Source organism: Lepisma saccharinum, chromosome 19, assembly GCF_977018435.1.
Source record: "Lepisma saccharinum chromosome 19, izLepSacc3.1, whole genome shotgun sequence".
Classification (NCBI taxonomy): domain Eukaryota; kingdom Metazoa; phylum Arthropoda; class Insecta; order Zygentoma; family Lepismatidae; genus Lepisma; species Lepisma saccharinum.
The window spans coordinates 28,970,014-28,997,310 of NC_139247.1; the positions used below are offsets into that span (position 1 = coordinate 28,970,014).

At 39.1% G+C, this 27,297-nt stretch overlaps 1 protein-coding gene across 1 annotated transcript; it reads right to left on the reverse strand.

The window, feature by feature from the left end:
* Positions 1-450: 450 nt before the first annotated feature.
* Positions 451-26,361, reverse strand: LOC146003096 (uncharacterized). The gene is made up of 2 exons (XM_083141268.1): positions 25,743-26,361; positions 451-1,918 (listed from the first exon to the last, which is right to left on the reverse strand). The coding sequence occupies exons 1-2, from the start codon at positions 26,299-26,301 to the stop codon at positions 1,563-1,565; spliced, it is 915 nt and encodes a 304-aa protein (XP_082997394.1). The 5' UTR covers positions 26,302-26,361; the 3' UTR covers positions 451-1,562.
* Positions 26,362-27,297: the final 936 nt, after the last annotated feature.

The window sequence follows — 27,297 nt, forward strand, 5'->3', positions numbered from 1 at the left end:
TAAACGTGATTGATAAAACAGTTCAAAATAGTTCCTCCCTTGGATACAAAGGAATGTATTATAAATGTTGAGCCAAGTCTACAATGATAACCCTCCTGATGGCATCTATTAACTGGTGAAGTTTAGCATCTCAAACCTTGACGATTATGAAGATACATTGTCTGTAATTGTCCGTGTAACTAAAAAAGAAATGACAAGAGCCAATAGGAAGCACATAGTGTTTCGGATCCCACTTTACACTGTAGGTCTAGTTCCGATTAGCCATACTGTGCATAAAGTGGACTTAGAACAACAAATCAAATCAAATAAAATAAGTGCCAATGCACTTCCTTCTAAGAAATTAAGAAAATAAAGAAAATTGAGATATGTCCCTTTTTCTAGATGTGGACGAATTATAAGGCCCACAATACACTAAGACACATACACACACAATAAATAGTATCTGTTTTATTCATATGGTATAAACGTTACATTTAACATTCATCTTTTAAGTAAATGAGTAATCAGTTACGATTTACATTACAGTGTGTTTCACCTTATAATATTTTGCAGATATATGACAACCTTTGTTTAAATAGCCTCATCTGTACTAGCTTGTATTTACTATACAATCTATTGAGTGCCAACTTTAACTCTTTTCCGTATATCATGGACTATTCAGTTGAAGTATCACGCAACAGGAACAGATAGATGATGTCACATATTTTCTTCTGATTGTTTCGTCCCTAATAAGTACTAATAACAAATTAACTTACAGTTTAAGAGGAATGCATTAAAGTGGTTTTAATTCATCCATAATATTTTGTACTCTGAAACAAATCAATTTGTACTCACACCAGTGTTAAGAGTGCAAAGATGGCTAAATTATCTAGCCAGGATTTGACCTAACAGTTTATATTCTGTGACTTTGTTGTCATGATGATTTATTCTAACCACGAATTCTACATCTGATCATTGTTCTTCTTCTCTCATTAGATGTAAACGGTAACATTGCGCTATAACATTAACTTTAGGATGGAATTATGTCTTCAAAGCCTGAATAGCTTGTCATAACTTTTACTTGAAGGTTTTTCTGGAGCAATTATATCACTCAAATATTCATATGGCAATGATCCCTAATCATCAATTAATGTGCATAACTTTTTCCTTCTGTTGAAATACCATTGGCTGAGGAAAACGGATCAAATATATAATGATTCCTTTCTCTGTATGAAATGATTCAAGGAACTGTAACCTCAAAGCTTCCATACTAACCTGAATCTTTAATCCTTAATCCTCGTAGCCAATTGTTAAAATTAAACTACATGTTCTTGAATAGAAAATTTGTAAAATAATAATTTCTTTCAACTGTACAACATGTAGGCCTACACCATTACAACAACAAGACAACAAAACCACAGAATATAAACTGTTAGGTCAAATTCGGACTAGAACATTTAACCATCAGATCACTCTTAACAACAACAATATTCTATGTTTAAAACTGTATGAGATATGAATGTTCCACACTCATCTACTAAATAAATATTACAAGTACTGCGTTACGATCAAAGAAACCTAAGTTACTGCCTGACGTTTCCTATCATTCCCTCTGAGTACTGTGGACTCCGATAGCCTCGGTAAGCCATCGACTGCGCTAGCAGATCCCCGTCCGATCCCTCGTAGCTCCTCTTGTGACCCCCGTGGCCGTAGGAATGCGAGTACTGGGGGTAGCTGACTATTTCGTAAGTGCTGGACTCGCCGGTCGAGAGCTTCTTCAACCCGACGATTGCAGACACCACCAGCGACAGAAGACTGAGGACCAGCGCCTTTCCGGACATCAGTGCAAGAGCTCCCAACGCTATTGGTATCATTGTTGCGTATTTTAGTTTCAGCCCAATAAGCAATGGAAGCAACAGCTTTTTCAACTTCTTGCGACCTGTAGGAAAGAGAAAAATATTTGTAGAGCAACAATGGTCAATTTTGGTTTTACGTGACACAAGTTAAGAGACTGGATACTTTAAGGTATGATGATATGAGCGATGAATACCTACAGCCAAGATGGCTCTATGAAGTTTAATATACGCATAGAACTTGGACCTTGAAAATAGAACCTAAACCACTGTACAATGCAATGTTTCTTCACTTTATGTTATTGAGTACAAGACAACATCGTTAACGAACCCTTGTAACCAGTGGCGGCGATTGGGTTACAGAACTGGATAGGGGCAAGGACAGTTTACTTTCCCTTGGTAGATAAGGTTTAGCAAAAGTTCGGGGGCATAAGTAGCAGAAGGGGGCGGGGGCGACTCACCACCCCAACGGCCCCAATAATCGCCGCCAATGTCTGCATGTGAACCTTAACATACCCTTCGGTATGTGGGATCGAACTGGGTTGGTGTAGCTCACTTATCATTCATCCTTGATTATGGAGCAACTCGCTGCTTATGGTAAGCTTAACGGCATAACACAACACTTGAGTTTTAAACCCCCCAAAGACTGGATTAACATGGCTAATGGAAAACGGTATACCTGTCTCTTGTCTGGTAGCTGAAGTTCTGCGAAGTGTCGTTATGGTCGTGACTGTACAAGAGTCTAACTCACGACTCGCTCCAACACGTTCTTCCTCGAATAGTACTTCTGCCTCTCTCTCCGCATAGCTTGTAACTGACTGTCCCTCACCCCCGTTCTCCCAGACATTTATTCCGATCGAACTTACTAATAATGCCGAATCAGTTACCTGTAGTCTCTTCCTTGATTGCGGTTGTTTACACCTGTTCACAACGATGGCGATCAATGAAGCTCGGCAATGTCTGACAAGGCATTCCTCAGATGTTTCTAGATATTTCCTGTCTGGAAAACTGATGGCTAAATGTCTGGGATTTGTAATTCCTCCTACTTGATATTTTCAATGACTTTATGGACTGTTACGGAACCCTTGATCCCTTACAGTGGTCGACGGGGTGGAGGTGATAAACGGAAGAGGTGGACTTAAAGCAAGCAAACAATAAAATCTTGGTTTGTGCAGTGCGCTACGGCGCCAGTGTTCCTGGGTTCGTTCTCTCAACTGGGCATGAGTGTTCTTCGTGAACGTCTCTTCATCCATTCATACTCACCTTTGCGATTAGCCAAGAGTGGCAGGAAAACAATGTAAAATAAACCAAAGCAATTATTCAATTAAACAAAGTACTTCTACCTGTGGAAAAGGTAGCTGGGGAAGTTCTATCCAATCCCAGCACAGAGGAATGAAAAATTAACGTGAAAATATACTTTTAGACTCGCTACTTCTCAGTGCTACCCACAGAACTTTTCCACGTCCTTAGCTCTGAAATTTCTGGGTTCACGGTGACATACATTTTTTCTTGTGTCTGAGTATAGAACACGTTTCCGGAGCCCTTGCACACACATTTTAAAGCACCCTGTATACGAGTCTCATATTCTTCACCAAATCTGTATGGTTAGTGACGGTTGTATTTCAATAAAGCATGCGAGACTGCAATTTGGTGTTAGAGATCGGAGTCCGCTTATGTTGTTCTCCAATTGTTCTCACGGTCCATGCAAGTTTCGCCTTTTTCCAATTTCGCCTTATTCCTTATCAATAGGCTTTGATTGATTGATTGAGTTCATGTTTTAAGTCCACTTTATGCACAGTAAGGCTAATTGGGACTGGACCTACAGTTCAATGTAGGATTCGAAACCACTGTGCCATGTGCCTCAAACGGGTATCGACCCCTTGATTACAAGGCGACGACGCTACCACTGGCTCATCGGAGAGGCCCCCTTATCAGTAGGGTACGGATTTTAAGGGCCAGGGCCTTTTTAAATAAAGCTGGTTTTAATACCTATCGAATGACATATGTACTTTTGGACTAGAAAACATGTAAAATGAACACACTTTGTTGCATCTTTTCGTGAGATTAGCACATTTATCCCCTTTTTAAACCCTCTTTCATGCTTCAGCACATTGTTCCTTCCTTTTATTTCATGTTTTATTAAAAAAAAAAACTGTACAGAAAAATAAATGATTTTCACCCTTCTTAAGCAGCTACATAAAACCCTATGGTCTCATTTTGTAGAGCAGAACAAGACCCATTAAATGGTAATATAATCATTGCAGCCCCAATAGTTCCCAAGAGAATGTAGCAAAACCCGCAAGAGAAAACGCAAACTTCAACAAAACCTATTCGGCAGAACCACAGTTCTCTACGCGGTCCGCGCTCATTATATACAGAAGGTGCAGAAAAAAGAGAACATTGAATAAAGGCATTTTATCAGCACTTTTTTTGGCACCATTTTTGAAACATTTTCAGAACCTTCTTTTGCCCTTCCCGACCATATTTTTTCACCTTAAAATCCTTTCTCTACTCATTAGCACATACTTAATACAGAAAGCTGGAAATAATTCACGTGAGGGATGTTCCGGAGATGTTTTTTGCCGCTGAATTAAATACTAACTAGAATCAATTGTAAATATAATAAACGTCTAATTATCAAATCAATTATTCACTTGTACCTACCAAAGAAAGGAAAGAGGACATTTTACATTGTAGTTGGAAGCTACATCTCCATGAATCTTCCATGAAGATGTTGAAAGCTAGATGTCAGAAGATCTGCGTCAAAAATTGAAGTTGAATCGTATGAACGAACGTCTCCGAATTTTGAAAGAGATACTTAGAAATTGGGTGATGTGTCTGTTCAACCATGTTGATGTAGTATCATATTGCAGTGGTATTCAAACTATGCTGTGCACCTCCCTGGGGAGACGCCGAAGTTTCGCAAGGAAGGCGCGAAAACTTTGGAAGAAGTATCTTTTTAAAAAGTTCAAAATGTGTTAATAAATTGGAAATTAGAAACATATCAATGTTTTCATCATTTGTCGCCAGAAGGCTCCCGTTTTCTTGAATTGAGACAGGATCTGCACTCGTACCCTTTAGAGATAAACCATGCCAATGCTGATAACTTCATTTGTATAGAAATTGGCAAACGTGTCTGATGTTTTCCACAAACTGAATGTTCTGAATTTATCTCCAATTACAAGGTATTCCAACACCTATACAAAAAGGTGTGAGCCTTCACAAGACAGTTGCTTCTTTGTAATTGTTACCCTGTCCCCGTGTCAGGGCAACAGTATTTTTCTTATTGCAATATTTAATTAATATGTTAATCAATTAGTTAATTACGTGTATAAAAATATGTATATGTGATTACTGTAAATCTATTTATTATGAATTTTTTTTAGGTTCGTATATTCTATGTATTCAACGTATAGAAACTATGTAGCACTCTGTTCTTTCTTCGTTCAAGGAAAAGGCGGACGTTTTTAGCTGCTAAAGATTAAAAATTTTGAAAGAAAGGCCGTTGGCAACACACACCAACCAAACGTATATAAACTCTCAGATGAGAGTGGGGGACTTCGGCTGTTGGAACTGTGACTTGAACAGCTCGGATCGGAGGACAGATCTCCCGCAACGGATGCTGTAAGAGATTGGATTGCCGGGCAGGTTAGTGCCTTGGTGTCCGATTTACAGGTAAAAAGGTAGTTTGTACTGGATGTTATTTAGAAGTAATTACGGTGCGCGGGAGAGCCTAGTGCCTTGTCACCGTGGAATGTTCAGAAATGTAGACGTTGGGTGACTTCGCACCTGTTAAGACGTTTCTTGGGGTACTCCCAATTTAATTCATGAAACGTAAAGCATCCAGGTACAAACAATAGAGATTTACAACATCAAAATTAGACTTTAGGTCCGATAATTAGAGAAATGAACGTTCGGATACGACTTGTATATTTTAAATTTACGTTAATTAAGCTTTAGAAAATATATTTAAAAAAAATCGGTTATTAATTTCACAGTTGCTGGACAAGGTAATTTATCCCCCTGATCAAAAAGTTTCGTAAAGGTTATCCGTTGTCTCTTGGTATTTTGTAGTTAATTATATAATTATGTTGACTTGTTGCAACGCACGTGCATTGTCGTACAAGAAAAATACCCATAGATACCCCTAGACAAATCAGAGCCGAGTGCGGAGGTAAAATATTGGGGGGGGGGGGTTAGTAACATAATATAAAGATTAAAGATGAAGTCATTGGTGATTGATTTCATGCATTCAGTACGTTGTTAGGAGAAAGAATACTACAATTAAATGAGGAAATCCAAACGTTGTTGTATGCTTTCTATCTTATATTATCCAGCTTTTCTTACCTCTTTATCTCATTAGTACCAACATTAAATAAACACATGAATAGATTTTGTGTTGATGTTACATCACATGTACTTATCTGTTATTATTGAGGGGAAGAGCGTGCAGATTTTGACAGCGGAGAGAAGCCACAACAGCTAAAAGTTTGAAAACGTCTGTCCTATTGTATTCATCGTGGAGATATGTAATTATTGTAATGTAGGATATGTAATGTTTGTAATTGATTGGATACCATGTGTGTATTTGTGTCGATTGATTGATTGAATTTAAAGTTTTGGTGCGTCAACACTTAGACCATTTTGCACCCGTCACGTGATACGGGGTCCAGCCCTTACATCATCTAAAGCGTAACTAATAACACTACTGTAATGTCAGACACTAAAATATTATGACTTCAGTTAAAAGCTGAGGCTGTAAAGGGGCACTCAGCATCAGTACACATAAGGACAGACCACAGAACAACACACACACACAGTCCTACAATGATTATACTGGCCGTAGGTCCAGACGCCAGAGCTTCGTTTGTCTGCAAATGCAGTCAAGTGTGTACTACGTGTCGATTACCATATGCGATGTGAAACGGATTTGATAAGAATGCCAGTTGGTATTTGATTTATTTATTTTATTTATTGATTTAGTTTATTTTACTTCGGGTTTTGTGCCTATGGCCTAATTTGCGAAGATGGGGATGAGTGATGAAATGGTGAAATTGACGAATGGACATTCACAAACAACCAAGCCCGGGCGGGATTCGAACCCGGGACCCTTGGCGTCGCAGCGCCACAGGGTTCGACCAGTTGGTATTTGACTCGGAGGCAAAATCCATCATTTGAATATCTCTCACGTGAATTATTTTCCTCTCTGGATGTAAGGCGAAACGGGAAAAGCGAAACGGGTCTTCTGTTTTCACCTTAAAATGACCACTGCAGGTCAACTGGTTTCTATGTGCTGATAAGGCATAAGGCGAAACGGGAAAACACGGTCCTCACGATGCAGAATCAGCGCCGAAATTTAGCAGATCCCACTGGGGTCTCAAACCAAGGACCGACGGAAAAATATTTTAGCGGTTTTATAATCATAAACATAAACATGCTTCACAAACGTGTGCTTCTAAAGAACCGGGTAGAGCTTGCAAATCAAGGTTGACAGTGACGTATCAAGGAAGGAAGAGGCAGAACGTTATAAATTAGCCAGGAGCTCCGTTACGATATTACGATTACGGTCTACCACGGTCAATGCCACCACCTTCTGCAGAAAACGGCAGGAGCTCCTCTGTGACAAATTGCCACGCGGAACGAGAAATAATGAAGGACACAATTTCTTCCACCGTGGTGGCACAGTCTGTCGTCATTACTTACATAGCCTTTTCTCTTCTGTAGCATTTGACATACCTCACGGGCTTCTGCTTAATTCAAATGTCGCCTGCTGAAGCCATGCATCGGTGCTTATGTAACTGTGGAAGTGACTTCAATAGCGGTACGTGGCCTCTCTTCCCTGCAGTGTAACGAGGAACTGCAATAATTGAGGGCTAACTAAGTCAAGGGGGATCCCTTATCAAGGTAATCACATACGCCACGTTATTTGTTACGTCATCATTTCAGCCATCTTCATCTACTGTAACATCCATGTAAGGGTTAAGGACTTTTAGAATCGAGCCTTACGTTATCTCCAATGCCTTCTTCTTCATTGAGAGGTTTGTTCTTCACTGCCCTGAAGGAAATCGTTTACTTCCCATCAGAACAAACTGAACTTCGATGAAAAGTTGTTCTTGCCTGCATTATACAGCGTGTATCAAAAAGAATCATCCGATTTCAAAAGGCTATATTTAGGAAACCAATAAACATAGGAGCTTGCGGTAAATTGTAAAATACATGTTGGAATATAAAGTTTTACTTATAATAGGTTTTACTTTGAGCACCACCGCACTGGCATCTTCTTAACAACGAGCTTCCTCAACAATGGATCGGTTGTAAGGGGTCTACCGATTTGACATTAGACCATTGCCAAGCGATGTCGCCAGATCTCACAGTCTCCGATTTTTTTCTTGTGGGGGTTTGTGAAAGACTCCGTGTATGTGCCCCCTTCCAAGAACTGTGGACGATCTTTGAAACCGCATAACAGCAGCAGTGATTGCAGCAACACTAGACATGTTCGCTCAAGTATGGGGGATGAATTTGACTATCGTGTGGATGTATGCCGTGCATCCAGAGGTGGGTATATTGAGCATTTGTAAAAATTATGTAAGTAAAACTTTATATTCTCACATGCAGTTTACAACTTACTGTAAGGTTCTATGTTCATTGATTTCCTAAATATAGCCTTTTGAAATCCGATGATTCTTTTTGATACACCCTGTACATTGAGTTTGATTGATTGAGTCGGTGCTTTAAGTCTACTTAACCACAGTAAGGCTAATTAGGACTGGACCTACAGATTAAAATGAGATCCGACCCACTATGTGCCTCTCCTCCGGGTATCGCACCAGAGATCCTTTGATTATCAGGCGACGACGATACCACTGCACCATCGGGAAGGCCCACCAGGCATTATAAATTACTGATCTTTCTTATTGAATGAAGGAACATTCTCCATTCATTTCAATACTATTTCCCACATTTCTTTGAGTGAAGGTTTACTGATAAAGAACGGATATATTTATCTTCATTGTTTAGGTGTGCTTCAAAATTGGCATCTCTACAATTATTGTTATTTTTATTATTGACATAATATATCTATTTTATTTGCTTTATTTTACCTCGCATTTTGTGCCACTTTTTGGCTAATTTGCGAAGATGCGAATGAGGGATGACATGATGAGATTGATGAATGGACACTCAGAAACATCCATACCCAGGCCAGGATTCGAACCCGGGACCCCTAGAATCGCAGCGATGTGCTAACCACTCCGCAACAGGAGCCGGCTATTGGCACAATATAGCTGACCTAATTAAATATTGAATATTATAGTATATATATATATATATATATATATATATATATATATATATATATATATATATATATATATATATATATATATATATATATATATATATATATATACAGGGTGTTGCAAAATACCTGTTACAACGCTTGGGAGGTGATTCTACAAGTAAAAACAAGGAAAAAATGTCATGTGAAAAAATGTCGAAATCGGCACCGTTTTCGAGTGACAGGCGTGCGAAAATCGCCTCACACCATGTGTAAAGTACAATAACTCAAGAAGGAAGAAATATATCAATGTCGGAATAAAATAATACAAACAAAATCGTACCTGGTGAATACAATGGTGCATCAATTGAGGCCCAGTGTAAATTGCGCAAGGGGACTCTCAAAGAAAGTGGGGAATCCCCTGATGGAAAATACAAGAAATTTACTACTATCTTCTACATAATGTTGAGATCGGAATGTAGCCAGTAAAAAATGGCGACGTATGTCCACATGTCCCACTACTGCTGGGACACCGTCCCACACCCGGGAAATAGGAAAATAACTGCAAATCTCCTGTTGTACACGGTTCACATTGCGGTTCGAAGAAAAGAAACCAATTTGTCGCATGTCTCACTACTGCTGGGACACCATCCCAAATGGAAAAAAATACTGGAAAATCATAAAAAAAAGTTTTCAATCCCTTAATGTTGACACACTACTTTGCAGTACGAAAAACAAAAGTTAAACAATGGCCACATGTCGTTAGGCTGTACATATACTACAAGAGAGCTCCCCAAAGAAAGTGGGTAATCCTCGAAGGAATGAAGACGGAGAATGGCGAGAAAACGCACACAATGGCATGTAACATTTCCAGGCACAGCACATCTGGAAGGGATTCCACTGAGAAGCGCACAACCTCCGCACATGCAGATCGACGGTATGAAGTACAGCGATATCCAGCATCTTCACTCGTACCTTTCACTAAAGGACACTATGTGGTGCTGATAGGGGCTCACACAAACACCGGTATACTCAGAGACGTTGTTGAAAATGTCCGCCATTGACTTCAAGACAAAGATGGCATCGGCGAAGCACTGATTGTCTGGTACGTGCAAATACCTCTGGCATGTCACCAATTGTCCCAGCAGCGGCACTAACACGAGCAACGAGATCCTCAGCACTTTCCACAGGGGTTTCATACACGAGCCTTTTCATTTCTCCCCACACAAAGAAATCCAGTGGTGTGAGGTCGGGGGAACGAGGTGGCCACGGTAAAGGTCCACCCCTGCCAATCCAACGATCGCCGAAAATATCGTTGAGTAAGGCTCTGGCTCCCCGGTCGAAATGTGCGGGGGCGCCGTCGTGTTGAAACCAGATACGTTGTCTACCTGCCAGTGGCACGTTTTCCAAAAGTTCAGGTAATACGTCATGTAGAAACACCCGATAATTCCCGCCACACAAAGTAGATGGCAAAATGTACGGGCCTATCAAGTGGTCACCTACTACGCCACACCACACATTCACTGCGAACCTATGTTGATGATGGCGCACAATGATTGCATGCGGATTGTCCATATCCCAGACGTGGCTGTTGTGGCTATTGAACATGCCGTCCCTGGTGAACATTGCCTCATCGGTCCACAAAACTATTGTTGGGAACTCTGGAATGGAAAGAGTTTGTTGCACGTACCATTGGCAGAAATCCATGCGTAGGGGAAAGTCCGTGGGCAGTATGTGGTGCACCTTATGCAATTTGTATGGGTGCAATCCCTCCTCTCGAAGAACGCGGAACACATTGCTATGGTGGGTTTGTTGAGTACGAGCAATGACACGTGTGCTGGTGTCAGGACGGTCTCGTATCGCGTCCAACACGTCCTCTTCAAATTGCACAGTGCGCACAGTGCGGGGTCTTCCACAATCCCACCTACGGGGTAGTAGAGATCCAGTTTCACGCAGTCGAGCATCAAGTCTTTGAAAGAGTGCATGTGCTGGTAATCGCCTATTGGGAAAACGTTCGTGATACAAACGACGTGCTTCACGGCTGTTTCGGTTTGCCTCTCCATAAACGAGATGCATATCAGCAAGCTCGTGGGTAGAGTACTCCACCATTGTCTTGTTCGAGAACTGCCCAGAAACAGGGGCACTTTCCCTCCGAGTGACGGATCACAACTACCGTGATTAGCACCCACGTAATGTCACACAGGTGTCCACGCAGTTGTTGCAAACCGAGAAAGAACACGGGAATACGTACTCTACGTACAGTATTCCTTAGCGCAATTCAACCATACACACACGCCAGACTAAACTCCACGCTGCGAGACGCAGAACAAGACAGGAAAAACAACGGTCGACTACAGTCTCTACGTAGTATCCACCAACACTAATACGTAACAGGTGACCTACACTCACAGCGCCTCTAGTGGAGCTTTCTGTACCAATTAGCTGAAATCAATCTGAGCGTAATTTGACGGCATAGCGTCATTTTCGAGTGAATTTCCTATTTCCCGAGTGTGGGACGGTGTCCCAGCAGTAGTGGGACATGTGGACATACGTCGTCATTTTTTACTGCCTACATTCCGATCTCAACATTATGTAGAAAATAGTAGTAAATTTCCTATATTTTCCATCGGGATTCCCCACTTTCTTTGAGAGTCACCTTGCGCAATTTACACTGGGCCTCAATTGCTGCACCATTGTATTCGTCAGGCACGATTTTGTTTGTATTCTTTTATTCCGACATTGATATCTTTCTTCCTTCTTGAGTTATTGTACTTTACGCATGGTGTGAGGCGATTTTCGCACGCCTGTCACTCGCAAACGGTGCCGATTTCGACATTTTTTCACATGACATTTTTTCCTCGTTTTTACTTGTCGAACCACCTCCCAAGCGTTGTAACAGGTATTTTGCAACACCCTGTATATATATATATATATATATATATATTGTTAGTAGAACTTTTTTTATACTAGGGTAAATTATTTTTGTTGTTGTTAAAGTAAAATAAGTTAGTTCAGGTAAGATTAAAGTAAGTTTACATAAATTTATAAATTATGCACAATTACAGACTATATTCTAGTTGCAAGTTATTACCACAAGTCAATTAAAAATAGTGGAACTTGCCTAAAGTAGCAATCAAAATATCTATAAAGTTAAACCTTGACTGTATATTATTACGGTGTAACTACTGGCCTATATCGTTGTCATTTAATGATTGCCCCCCCCCAACCATGCATATACCAAGGATGAGACACAGTGGATTCTTCTCTCATATTCTAATGTGGCCTAAATTATGTTGCTAAGAAGAAATTAAAAGACAAATTATGTTTACTTGTGAAGTATTGGCTTTGACAGGTCTTTACGCTCACCTATTTTGCGAACAGGCGTAACATATGTAAGATAATACAATTTCAATGTGTATCAGGCAGTATTTTCGTCTGGCAAATATATTTCTTTTCATTTCGATCTTCGTTTCCTCGCTTTTATACTTCTTAGGCGACTATGGCAATGAATGACGAGATGAAGAAATGGATGGTGGAGCGAATAGAATGTAATACACATGCCTTACCCGAGGTTTGAATCTATTACCTCTGGTTTGGTAGTGTGTTACTCTCACCACTTCACCACGAAGGTCAGCAACCTATATGACGTCGTTACAACATTAGCATATCTTCGTATTAAAACCCTTTCATTTGACAAACTAACATCATAACAATATTATTTTCTGTTTTAAAATTTAGGCAAGAAGTTGGCATAAAATGAGAAATCAGACACACTATCAGTTAAGAAATATCTATTAGGCATATACGTATGATTGAAATACTTGTATGCCCATTTTATTTTATATCATCTCCAAAACAGCCGACACACGAATTTGAGATATCATTTATTATAGGAAACTATGACATGTTTTCGTATAGATTTGTTATCATTCTTTCTAAAAAATATTCCGATTTTATGTTTCTTTTCATTCACTATGAAATGCATTGTGTGACAGACAAAGAAGAAGAATTATTTACATACGTAAATAATGATGTCTTGGAACACCACAATTGATGTGATCTAGAAAGAATTTTAAATTAAATGGGGGAAAACCCTGAGAATAGCCGCCTCCACTCGCATACTTTCGGGGGTATACGCTTTATGCCCTGGTACCATTATATATATAAACCAGGGCGTCAGTTCACTCAGAATTTATCGGTTCCCCCGTTTATTTTATTATCACTTTATTTATGTTATTGTTACAATGAGTATAGAGTATAAACACCAGGAAGAATTATTTAATCATGAAATATATTGAATGAGAGTTATCAAATCGCAAAAACTATCAAAATTTCACATTTAAATTAAATATTTATCTTCGTCTACAACATAACTGCTAGAAAAGCGAAATGAATATATTAGAAAAATTTGAGCTGATTAACATCACTTTTTTAATGCATAAGGAACACGTGAAAATAAAGTTAGGTACCAATTACTTATGTAAGCGAGTTCTGTTGGAAACCTTGTTTGTGAGCCTACATAGAGGCAAATTGAAGAAAAGTTATTAATATATATATATATATATATATATATATATATATCTGTATTATGTCCCAGACATTGTTTCATGTTGAATTGCTACACACACGGGCCTTTTATAACAAGAATCGACCCCTGTTTTCAAGACTAAGATGCGCGAGGACTATAGCCAATGAAACTGTTCACATGAATTTATGAGGTCTGAAAAAAACCGAGGCATAAATTTGCAAGCTTCAAGCCCTATTGTCCACGAGTCAGGACCTCAAACTTAGGCGATCGGTACCACTCGGGGGGATGGGTTCTCATATGATTTTTTTTTTTAAAGGTGTGGATGCCTGGAACTGGAAAATGTGTGATAGCATCTCATAACTCTTTGCTTTTTATATTATTGAATTAGTAACCATAGCCGACAAATAATGGGTTTTCATATATTTTATATGAAGCTTATAAAGTGATCACAATATTTGAATAAATAAATTTAATTTCAACAGACTTATTAAATTCATAACAAGTGTAATAATATTATTATAATTCGTATAATAATAATAAAACTTTATTATAGTGCTTATATACTGACATAGATTAAATGCGTAAGTTTCACTTACAATTTTCAATAATAATAGTGGCCAAATCTTAAATATGCATGCATGTTATAATTTAACATAAACAAAATTTTATTATTTACATTCATCATCATCATCATCATCTGAATAGGTGTCATCACTCATTTATTATCACATGTGGGTAGTCGGCACTTGTCAGTGCAACTGATGTTATTTAGACAGAAGAAGCAGTTTGTAGTTTCTAATGGATTGGTTGGTTGATTGATTTGGTGTTTCAAGTCCACTTTATGTAGAGTAAGCCTAATTGGGACTGGACCTACAGTTTAAAGTAGAATCCGAACCACTGTGGCATGTGCCTCTACCGAGTATCGAACCTTCAACCCCTTGATTACAACAAGGCGGTGACACTACCACTGCACCATCGGGGCGACAGTTTCTAACGGAGTTGCAAGCTGTAGATATAACAGAGTTCAAGATGCTGGCTGCCATTCCATCCAATCCATGACCAGCTCCTCTGCTCCATCGTGTTTTTCTCAATGTCCACCTTCTCCCACTTGGTCTAGGTGTACGTGGATCATTCAGAAGACATCTCTTGCTTATAGAGGATTGATAATCACACGTTAAACATGTTTCTTGCAAGTTTATAAATGTATATCTCACCCTTCTATACACAAAATAGACGACATGTCATGTCATTCACACAATGTACGGAAGATTTTGGAGCATACAGTAAGCACGAGAACTACAGTTTGTCCATTATTATTTCATTCAGATCTCATTGATCTCGAAGGATGTGAAAATATTTTCTGTGTTTGTCTGCAGGAAGGATGCAATTACTTTTCCTTTTCCTGCAAATGCATATGGAGACTTATCAAAGCTTGACAAACATTTTTAATAAGAATTGAAGCTATTTTCTTAACGTCAAGAACCCACATGGGTATTTTAGTACTATATTTCAGAAGAATTTAACCATGATTATTCTTTCATGGAATCTGAAACACACAATACGCACATCTGTGTCATCTGAGCCTCTCATTACCGCTTCATATCCCATATTAGCATCGGCAGTATTCACCAACAAATTACCATATATTCTTTATGTTTACAGTTGAGAATGAGAACTTTGGGCCTCCTTTCAGATATGATGTTCCATCATTTATCTCCACAGTTCGCGAAGTGTTTTATTCAAAAGATTTACAAAATGCTCTGGTTTCCTGCATTCGTTAACAAGAAATGCAATTAGAGTTGTTTTATTTGTTACGTGACTTAGGAATTTCCTTCACTTTCTGACAATCTGAGAAGATGAGATGATCTGTGACTGATGGCCGAGTTCTTCTAGCGTGTTTATTCTTTCGGTGTACTTTATAGACGTGTAATTGTACATATCAAACAGACATCCATTATTGGACAAGTATATCCTTCTGGAAAGTAATGCACAAGACAGAAAGACCTCACCAAAGTTTGACTCCTCTTCTTTTACTCTCTGAATAAGAGCCATACCATCAATCGCCGTGGCTGAATTTCCAGATATTTCCTCAGGGGGAATAACATATTTCTGCAAGTATGTCTCTAATGACCATGATAATGGTTCTAAGAGAAACCCCATTTGAAGATTCCGATTCTGTGCTGTCACAATAATTCTATCAAATAGTGCCTTGTCTGATAATTGACCTGCCATTACTATCAACTGCCTTCTTCTTGGATCAAGAGAGGAACAGAAAGAACTAGACGAAAACCAGGTACAGCCAATGTTTATGCAACTGAAGGAACATTCAGAGAACAGATACAGTAGAATATAGATTACAGAAGGACCCCACAGTCGCTTGAACCAATGCTCACATGAGGTGCGCCACTATAGCAGTATAGAGCAATGTATGTATCAATAGAACAGCTCAGAAACGGACAGGGTCACAGCAGTAACTCACCCCTAGTATGGTGTGTGATCTCGAACGGCCAACACTGCTGCACATCTGTGTTGAATGGGCTCGATGAGGTGATCGATAAGAGCTTGGAGGATTCCTCGAAACTCTTCACTTTGGGCAATTTCAGCTCTGGAAGAGTTGAGGGAGGTGACATCCTACCTAGAATGCGTCTGCCAAGTGCATCCCAGACATTCTCTATGGGATTTATGTCCAGTAATCACGCTGGCCACTCCATACTCACTATTCCCTCGTCCTCTGGCACGTTTTGCACTAACATAACGGTGTGAGAACGAGCATTATCGCCGATGAAAAGGAAACGATCACCTATTGCATCTGCGCACGGCATGGCAAGAGGTCTAAGGTTCTCATCTCCATATCTAAGGTCCGTCAAACTGCCATTTTGGATGACGAGGAGGTCCGTACGTCCCACAATTTTGATTCTAACCAACAAAATCATTTCACCACCTACATTTTAGAATGTTTCTTGAACAAAAACAGGGTTATAACCAGTTTCACATTCCCTCCAGATTAAGCACGTCTATTGTAAGGCTGGAGGCTGAACCGCGACTCATCGGAGAACACCGCTCAACCCCATTCGTTGTGGCCCCATTTCCGATGTTCCTCAGCCAAGTTTCTACTGACTGAAAGATGTACGGTGATGGAACACACATCATGAGTCTATATGCGTAGAGGCCATCTTTAAGAAGGCGATTGCAGACAGTTTAAGATGACAGCTGCGCCCTATTGCTGTGAGAATGGCATGTTGTAGTTTCGTTACATTCTGTCGTCTGTTCCAGTCGGTTGTTAACAAGAGGTACCCGTTGTCCCATGCTGTGGTTGCTCGCGGACGGCCTTGACCTTGCCTTCGTCGCACATTTCCCGTTTTTTGGAACCGAAAATGCAGGCGAGAAATGGCATTTTGAGACACTCCAAGTGCTACAGATATCTCTCGCTGTCTGTCCAGCTTCCATCCTTCCTATGACTCTCCACGCCATTGATTCAGGTAAATCGCACTTTAGAGGAATTGTACCACTTGCCCACGTTCCAAATGAATCTCTTATACTGTCCTTGGACTGCTACTGTCATTCTCACAGCTGCGCACTTCAGTTGTTAATTCAGAGATATCGGCATTAATGATGGGCAAATAGCCAACTGACTCCATTAATGGTGTTAAATACCATCTAACATGTCAATTAAAGTATTAAAATATTCATATATTTTAATTATAATCTTAATTGTTATCATCATTATTATTAATTTAGGTCAGAATTACTGTAATTGTCATTTCTAATAGTAAAAGTAAAAATATTAAAAATTATCCAAATTTTCCATTTACATCAAGGTTATCTGGGGAGTGGAGTGATAACACACAGATGACAAAGAGTTATGACATGCTATCACCTATTTTCCATCTCTAGGCAACCTTACCAAAAAATCATATTAGAACCCGTCCTCCCCGAGTGGTACCGACAACTTGCCTTGCTCAAGACCTACTAGTAGCGTGTTGGCCTAGTCAGTATGGCTTCTGACTGATTCGATACTCGGGGTGGGTGATCTAAGGTCGGAATTTTTCCGGCCTTAAGAGGCTCCGGGTCTCACCCAGCCTCAAATCAAAGGGTTCCTGGAGCAATCCTCGAGTATAAACGCGGTCGGAGCTTGGCGCTGATCACATCACTTCCAAAAATGGCCGAGATCGAGAATGTGTAGGGCCCTACCACCATATCTTCTAAATGTGCCTCCATGGTACTGTGCTATATGCACGGGGAATTTTACATAATAATAATAATAATAATAATAATAATAACAACTACAAGCTGGTGCGGGGACTTCTGATGCTCGTGAATTGCGCAAGGGTATGGGGTTCCTGAGTTAGATCTCAGTGATAGCACATTGCAGAGAAATTCTTCGATTATTCTATCTGAGCATGAAAGTGGATTTTCGAAACAAAGTGTTGACGAAGTGAGTTGGGACGTTGCCCTCCCCAACGACCAACCCCGGGTGGTAGGGGATTGAATATTAGGAATCGAGGTGATGCTAAAGGATTGCTAAAGACATCCCATAACTATTCGTTCAAAGATGCAAAGTATTTAAGTAGGAGTTAGGTAAACTGAGGGAGAGAGAGAGACAGAGAAAGAGAGAGAGGAAGAAAGAGAGATAGAGAGAGAAAAAATGTGAGTTATAGAGAAAGAAACAAAGAAAGAGAAGAATATTCAATATTTTTGAAACAATTCAGATGTGACAATCATTGATGACTGGGAATCGTAAAGAGTTAAAAATACTTATAAGAACTGGAATTAACAAGAATACTATTTGAAACATAGACTCTAATGTATAACCAGCATGATGTAACACCATGAACAGTTTTTCTTTTAACTTCTAACTAGAAAACTTGTTCCGCCTAAAGAAACGTACATTTAGAATATCTAAGACAAGAAACGAGCATTCGTATTTGTTTTTATCAAATGAACGAAATCTAAAAGAGCCATATTTTTTATGTACAAAATCATGCCTGGAATCTTAAGATTGTGGCTAAGTAAACTAAACTAACCTAACATAGCATATGCATAGCATAAAAGCAGTATCAACATACTTCTACGGATTCGTATACATTGATTGATTGATTTGTAGTTTTGAATCCACTTTATGCACAGTAAGGCTAATCAGGACTGGATCTACTGTTTAAAGTGGGATCCGAACCACTATGTACCTCCACCGGGTATCGAACCCGGGACCCTTGATTACAAAGCAACGACGATACCACTACGCCATCGTGGAGGCCAGGATTCGTAGATATATTGACGCACAGGTGTAATAAAGTATGCAGAAATATTCAAATTACTCCATTTCACATTGACAGAAGACGCCTACTCAGAAATGAACATTTGCTTCTATTTAGATAAATAATGTCAATTATGTTATTTATGAAAAATACTAAACAGCACTAAAATAATACAAATGCGCACGTCAAAAATATGACATCAATTTGTAGTTAAAACACTAATAAGAATGTGTTTTTAGAGAGCAAGAACCAATATACTTTTTTGTAAAGAATGGGAAGCATATGGAGTTCTTTCTGCCTGGAGCTGCTAATAACCATACTATTTCATCATCTCTGATGCCCTTTGAGGTATCACTGTTGGAGTCTGCTTACATTCCTGTTTTACATCCTGCCTCGCGTGTTTCTCTTGCTTAGAGAATGTGACATAAGTAACTAATTTGCTTAAGATCTCACGTTAAACTGTGGACCAAATTCCGATTAGTCTATCTGAGTGTAAGGCGAACAGATTACTGTTGATCATTCCTTTCGTCGTCATCATATACGGAACGCACCCACTACCCGGTGGAGGCACATACTGGTTCGGATCCCACTTTGAAGGGTAGGTCCGGTCCAGATTAGCCCTTCTGTGCGTAAAGTGGACTCAGGACCAAACTCAAATAAACAACAAATTGTGGAAATGAATGTTAAATCTTGTATTATGAAAGCAATGAGAAAGTCTTAGAGGATATAAATATGGGACAGATACAAGATTTGATTAATTGATTGGGTTTATTTTATTTCAAATCTCTTCCATTTTTTGGCTAATCGCGAAGATGGAGTTGAGTGAGGATATGATGAAATTGATGAAGGCACACTCACAAAGAACACCTAGGCCGAGACTCGAACACGGAACCTGTGTCAACCACTCCGACACGGAGGGGATAGAGGCCAGAGATGACTTATTTATTCAAAGTTTCAGATAGAGTAATGAAAGACCACTTCATACTGAAACTGGGGCAAGAAGAGAACAACAGGAAAATCGCACATTCTTAAAGATTGCCGGGAACGGTTCTGGCATGAAAATGTCAATATCTATAGGCAGGTTATTATATAAGCGAGGAAGCCTGGAGAAAGAAGATCGCTGTAGAAGGGAGAGCCTTTGGGACAGTGAATTAGCTTTACGGATTGACCGATTGGGTAGGCTTAGATGAAATTTATTGATTAGGAATTCGGTTCCAATTTTTCCATTTATGATTTTATGCAATAGTTTCATGTCTGCTAGTTCGCCACGAGTGTGGTGACTGGATTTTCAAAATAGACGTGATATATGTTTTACAGAGGTGTCTGAGAGAATGTGTTGTATGGCATGCAATGGCGAGAAAAAAACCCTGAGGACAGAATCAACCCTGGAATGATTAGTTTTAGAAGCCATGGTCCAGATGGGATAGCATCAGTGGCGGCGTTTGGGTTCCAAAACCGGGGGACAAGGTGCCAAAACGGGGGGGGGGGGGGAGAATGGCGAAAAGTGGGGGGCAACTGCCCCCTCGCCCTTCCTAAACGCCGCCACTGGCAGTATTCAAGAATAGAGGAGATAAAGTATTTGAGAAATATGCTAATGAATGATTGACAGGGGCGCCCGTAGAATTTTTCTCATAAATTATGAAATTGAAATTCAATTGAAAATACTTTGGCGTTGTACACAAGTTCAGACTTGACTTTTCGGATTCCAGAACAGTAAAGATATTTCAAAAGGTCGTTTTTAAAAGTGGTTAATTTTTAATATTTTATGCACTATAAGTGTCCGAAATATTTTGAAATTGTCAATTTTTGTTCCAGAAGTGCAAGAAGGGCAAATTGTGCGCAGAATTTGAGATTTTCACCGATTCGGAAAATGGCAATTATTTTTCAGTCCCAATCATCGGGATTATACCTAGGTAAAAATTTGCCTTCCCAATCTCTCCCCGGTGAAAAATTATTTCGCCCCGCACAACCCTAGTTACGGTAGTCTACATGATTCTAATGTCTCTGGAGACAAATATGTTGGATTTGGCAGTTAATTGTTGTAACTTACACCATGTAAAAGCACAGAGACAATATGGTGTAAATAATGTCTAATGTTTTTTAACAATTACATAATTATTATTATTATGTAATTGTTAATATATATTTCAGAAAACCTGTAGAGTACAGTCCCAGGTACCATTGTAAAGTCTTTCGAACGCTCTACAATTATAAAGGCAAAATGTTTAACAGGACTTTATAATTATTTAGTAATTTACTCGAAAACGTTAAAACAGATACTGAAAAATATAATTTCCTTCCGTTTTTGTGAATATATTTCATAAAACGTGTCAAGTACATATAATATAGTTTATTCTGTAAATTGTCCAATTCTTCAATTTGGTGCACTATTCTGTGAGAAGTTATAGGCGTTTAAATATTGCACTACAAATTCTGACGGCGGCCATATTGATGAATTCATATCTCCGAAAGCTGCGAGAAGATTGTTTGGGGCAAATATGCCTAATTTGACTGCTAAAAAAAATTCGCAACAAGTCGACATTTGAATTACATTTTTTTCCAGATGTGGTACTCCTTGATGATTAATTTTGGATTTCAGTGAGCCTTGTACAGAAGACGAACTCCAGTCTCCACATGACCTTCAATAAAGGTAGCCCTAGGTACATTCTAGTAAAGACAGAGTGACCGTTGTTCAAATTTCCGCAAGAACACCTCTTACATGACGGCTGGAAGGATTGCAACGTTACAGTTTAGACGTGTTATTTCCTTGTTTCGTCTAGTCAATTGAGAGAAGCAAGCAGCCACTGGAGAATCAGGCAACTCTTGTCTCCCGAGCATGTCGCTGCCGTGCTCCCTCGATACAAGCTCCTGCTTTGTAGGTGGCGCTGCATTAGGCGGATTGGCAAGTAAATGGGTCATTAAGAACAAGAAGAAACAGAGCGAGGGAGAAGAGATTACTGCCTTCCTTTTCTCAGCACGGATCAAGACATTTCCTCGCCTACGTTTCCATGCAACGAACAAAGTAGGCACGTCTGTATAAAAATGGTGCTGGAACGAAATGTGTCCCTAATTCATACTGGATGCTCAGAAAATACATGATAAAAACATATACGGAATTACAGAAGTGGGTTGCTGCTCCCAAACCAAAGGCTCCAGAGCTGTTTGATTGGATTGATTTGTTGTTTTATGTCTACTTTATGTGCAGATAGGCTAATTGAGACTGGAAATACAGTTTAAAGTGGCATTCGAACCACTGTGCCATGTGCCTCCACCGGGTATTTATTACAATGCTTTAAATGCAGCTCTAAATGCTATAAACGTAGACAAGAAATTTATTCAAACGCCTGCCAATTCCAGCCCACCAAAAAGATGTATCAAGTTTGAGTATGTTCCCTTAATTTTTTTCACCAATTTTTATGGATATATTTCATTTATATATACACATAAATACATATATTGGCGGAACAACCTTCATAGCTCCAGACTCAGAGAATTATGAAGAAATCTATTTTTTCTTGTGGTTGGACGAAATCTAATAATACCAACATTTCCTTGTTTTTATTTGTTAGGGTTATTGAGCAATAATTAAATGCTTTCAGTGAGTCTACTTGACGAATATATAAATAAGTAATAAAATATTCCATGGGAACTGAGAAGTTTATTTTAATGTCTAATTCATATATAATCTGACTTGATTTTTCGTCGGAATTCGACTAATTTACGTTGCTGGAAGACGACACTCTTCACCCATACAACATTGGATCGCTCACCTTTGTCAATCGCCTGAGGTGGCCTAGAACTAAGTTCTTAGAAAAAGATATTCCAAGCTTTATCATTACATTACTTTTTGCATTTCTCTCTCTTAGGCAGTTTTTAATTTGGAAGCTGTAGCATCTCTCCGATGGTATGAAGTATAATAGGTCTTGTTTAATGGTTCATACATTACATTTTCTACCAAATTTTGAATGTTGTATAGTTCAGTATAGCTTTCCTCGCGAAGGATATTGCAGACAAAAGTTGATACTAAAAGTATGCTGTGTATTGGGAAATTACTGCATGTGTGATCAGACGCATGCCCTTTGGCACAATAGATACCACTTAAGAGCTCCGCCCCCACAAAAAAATTGGCCTAAGGATTCAAAATGGCGATCATTTTTAAATATAATTTGCGTAACGGCGGTCGTGGGCATGTGGCTTGAACTAGCATCTAATTTTGAGGACGCTGAGTTCGATGGAACCAATTAAAATATCATAACTTTAATATGTCTTTTATTTAAATTTAATAATTTGAACAATTGGTTGGTAGAGCATCTGGCTATAACACGGAAAACACGGGTTCCAATCCAGGGGCAGGTGATCTGTACCAGGGATTTTTCGTCATTTCCCTGTTCCTTCGCGGCTCTGAGGCCCGCTCAGCCTCACGTCAATATGTACCTGGGGGCAACCCTGGTAGGTAAAGGCGGCCGTTCGAGATGTTGATCACATAATCTCAATAATGAACGAGATAAAGAACATCTATCTCCGCATCATGAGACGCACAGCGGCACCTTTGCCTTTTATTTTAATTGGAGCAGTATCCTCCTTAAGAAAAATATAATGGGCAAAAATAAAATATGAAGTGGGTTCCCTAATCACCAAAGCTGCTAAACTGGTTGGATAGCTCATATAGTTGGAGATATTCAATATGGCCGACAAAATATTACTGTCCATGTTTGCACAAAACTCACTGGATGACCAGTGTGCACAAATTCAATTCTGTACTTTAGTAGCTACGACGATACATTCAAACGTATCACAGTGTCAAGTGTTGTTAGAAATTGCTTACTATTAATCTTGGTTCTCCTTGACCCTAGTCTCCAGCTCACGTAACCCTACATATAGACAAAGCTAATCATTCAATCAATGTTTAATTAGACAATATAAAATTTGGACTATCAATTAACCAATTGTATTCCCCTCTTCAGGCGGTGGTCTATCGATATCTTCTTCTAGCACATGCACAAAATATTTGACGTAGATAGCAAATTGCAAGACATAATTGTAATGTAAATATTAAATAATTATGCTAAACTAAGGTGTAAAGGTAAGAGCTATTCATTGAAATTTATGTTTTATTAGTTGAACGTACGAAGGTATTAGTATTGAATACACACAGGGCACAATGCACAGTGTACATAATTGTATCACCTGCACTGTTTTGCAGGTTGACCGTCAAGGGTACGATCTGTGTTGTGAATATTACCAGCAATTTCCTTGTCAGAATGTATTAATGTATTTATTTGCAATAAAATAAAACGAAAAATCCATTAGGACAATAGTAAACTAGATTGACTAAATGACGGCCTGCCATACAGTAAAAAGAAGCCAGAAGCCACATGCGGCATCATTTTGTGCGGGAGGAAAGCGGAGGCGCAAATAAAAAAAAAGTTTCCAGCTCACGCGTGGTCACAGATGTAAGCTTCCCCTCCCAAGCTGTATCAGAGCGACACATTAAACTAACACTTCATCCAGTCAAATAACTACTACGTTGTATACTCACAATCCTTATACTCTTAACCACTTCGCAGTTTATAGATTTTTAAAGACGTTCCATTACTATCAAGAAATATTATAATCGATACAAAAGCACATGTTACATCGAACTGCCAAACTACAAACACTACTCATGAATAAATTGTCACTGTTTTTTTGATAGTGGCAGTGGCACCAAATGGAGGTCTCTGGGTGTAAGATGCGTATCGCAGACATTTCAGGCGGTAAATACAAAGGGTGTGAAATGGGTAAGGAGGTGAGAGGTGGACATTTTTGTGAGGAAGTATCTCGTACGATGATCTCGTAGTATTATCTTACCAAAATCTAGCTTTTGTTTATTTTTCCCATTATATATTTTTTTATAATTAGGAATATGGCTATTGGCTACAAAAACGCAGCTTACTCTCTCTCTGCGTTTCAATGCAGTGCGAAAAACAAGCGCTTAATATTTCTTGCAGGATAATAATGAATTAAAATTAATCATTTTTGGAATTGTTGGCAAATTTACTACAAATTTTTAAATGTCACTTTTTTTAAAAAAAAAAATAGGAAAAAACATTGAAATATTGGGTTGAAATGTTACATTTTTCACTTTATTTGTGACTTTTTAAAAAAATCTCCAAGATGCAAGAAACGTATATTTTTTTAAAATAAATTGTTCTATGAATCATTGTTTAGAGCAAAAGTATCTTGCCACTATTTTTTTTTTAAGGGAGCGATCAATGACGTCTTGGTTGTTTGCAGATCAAGGAAGAAGTATTCTCTTTATGTAGAGTGTGTTCTGTTTCTCTTCAATTTAAGCATATGGATTCGTTTCATCTTTTCTGTTTGCTTGAAAATGGACTCTATGATGATAAAAGTTCCTAATATTTGTAATAATTAGTATAATTATTCAACAAGATATTTTTAAAAGATGGCATTTTCTTATATGTGGAGAGATAACTCTTGACTTCTAAGATTATCGGAGGTCTCCCTGATAGCGTAACGGTAACGTCATTGTTCGATACCCTGTTGAGGAAACATAGTGGTTAGGTTTCAACTTTAAAACTATAGGTCCAGTCCAGCCTGTGCATAAAGTGGACTTCAAACAAAAGCTCAATCAATCAATCAACAAAACTAACGATTATTAGGAATTTCGGATGGAAATAAGCACAAATGCTTCGATATTTGTGTAACGTCATAACTTTGCTGTAGTATAACCCGCAATTTCCAGTAGCCAGAAATGCAGATAGATAAGTATTTCAGAATGCATGACTTATAAGATTGTTTTAAAGAATTTTAATTGAAAATATAATGGAGAAAGAGAAAAACAGATTTACCTGTTTGTCGAACATTTTCTTCAGCTTCATCTTCTATTTCGAGTCCCAGGTCTAATGCATCCGATTCAACGTCATTCCTGGAAACCCTCAGAGAAATTCCTGGAAACAGGCTCTGAAGGCTCATCCTTAGGTTGCGAGATCTGAAGAACCTGGAAATTCTGTCGAACAGCAATCCGTCAAGTCGCCTCCCACCATCCTCCATGTCGCGAGGGAGGTTGGATATGAGCTCCAACTCCGTCAGAGGTTCCTCGGGGACAATCTGAGCAGCATTCGGACTCCTCTCCAGAACAACATACTTCTTGACGATTGGGATGTCCCCACCACGGAGGATGCTGTCCATGCCAGTCACAATCTTCACCTTCAAACAGGTGATGGTGTCCTTTGGGAGGCACTCCTTGTAGGTGTAGTAGAGTGTCTTGAGGATACCCTCATCTTCTTTCGGTGTCGCTGTGGTTATATTCGTAGCATTCACTTCGGAGCTTATCAACGTAGTCGTACCGCCGACAGTTGTTGCCAGCAAAGCCATCAAGACCGGCAAAATCTGTTCTGCAATTCCCATGACGGTTCAACCAGCAACCCTTCAATCTCGAGGACGATTTTTTTGAGCTTGCAGCCGTTGAGGAGGAGACAAATGTGGATGACCTGTTGCGTGCGTCCTCTTTATGTATGTCCACCTCAAGATAGTACTCCATGCGTTCATGAATTCGTCCTGTCAGCCCCACCTAACCATCCTTCTGCGAGTTAAAGACATCTTCAAAAATGCAGGTGGTATGTGGTGCATGACGGAGGAAGAACCTTTACATAATGGGTTGCGAGATGTAACCGGTAATTTGTATGAACAAATCATTCACCGTTGTTGTGTTGCGGTCAACAGAAGCAGCAAATAAGGAAGCTACAAATTGGATCAGGCTTCTGTCGTCTCTTTTCCAAAATAAATTAGCGACATAATTAGGTCTGCCTGGATAACAAAATAATTCATCTCCCTTGAACCAAATATCGGTCGGCACTGCAAGAAAGGAATCTTCAATACAAGTTTGCTGATGCGTTTTTGCTTTGAAAATCTTGAAAACCTTTTCAGTACATTTTACTGCCGTCACTGGCTATAGGGAATTATCAGACTTAAACCAATACTCTCTCCATTATTCTTCTTACGGTCGACCTGTTTTTCCTGACTAAATAATGCATCTTACTTTCTATAAGTGATGCTCTGAAGCGAATTTTTACATGCTTTATAGTGTTTGACTTGATATGAGTTTTAAGTCCACTTTATGCGCAGAAGGTTAATCGGGACTGGACCTATAGTTTAGAGTGGGATCAGAACCACTATGTTTCTCCACCGGGTATCGAACCCGGTACCCCTTGATTCCAAAGCGACGACGTTATCATTTCGCCATAGGGGAGGCCATGCTTTGTAGTGTAATAAGCAGTAATACCACTTCGATTTTAAAGGTTATGAGTTCGAATTCGCGTGTATTCTGTCGCCAGTATCATCAAGTAATAATTCAGTGAATTATCATATTTACCAGCATTTGAAAAGTTCCTTGTTATTATAGTT

Coding starts and splice junctions, on each gene's coding strand:
- LOC146003096 (XM_083141268.1), bottom strand. CDS start 26,301: ATGGGAATTGCAGAACAGATTTTGCCGGTCTTGATGGCTTTGCTGGCA. Junction 1,919..25,742: donor AGAAAATGTTCGACAAACAG/GTAAATCTGTTT, acceptor TCTTTCCTACAG/GTCGCAAGAAGTTGAAAAAG.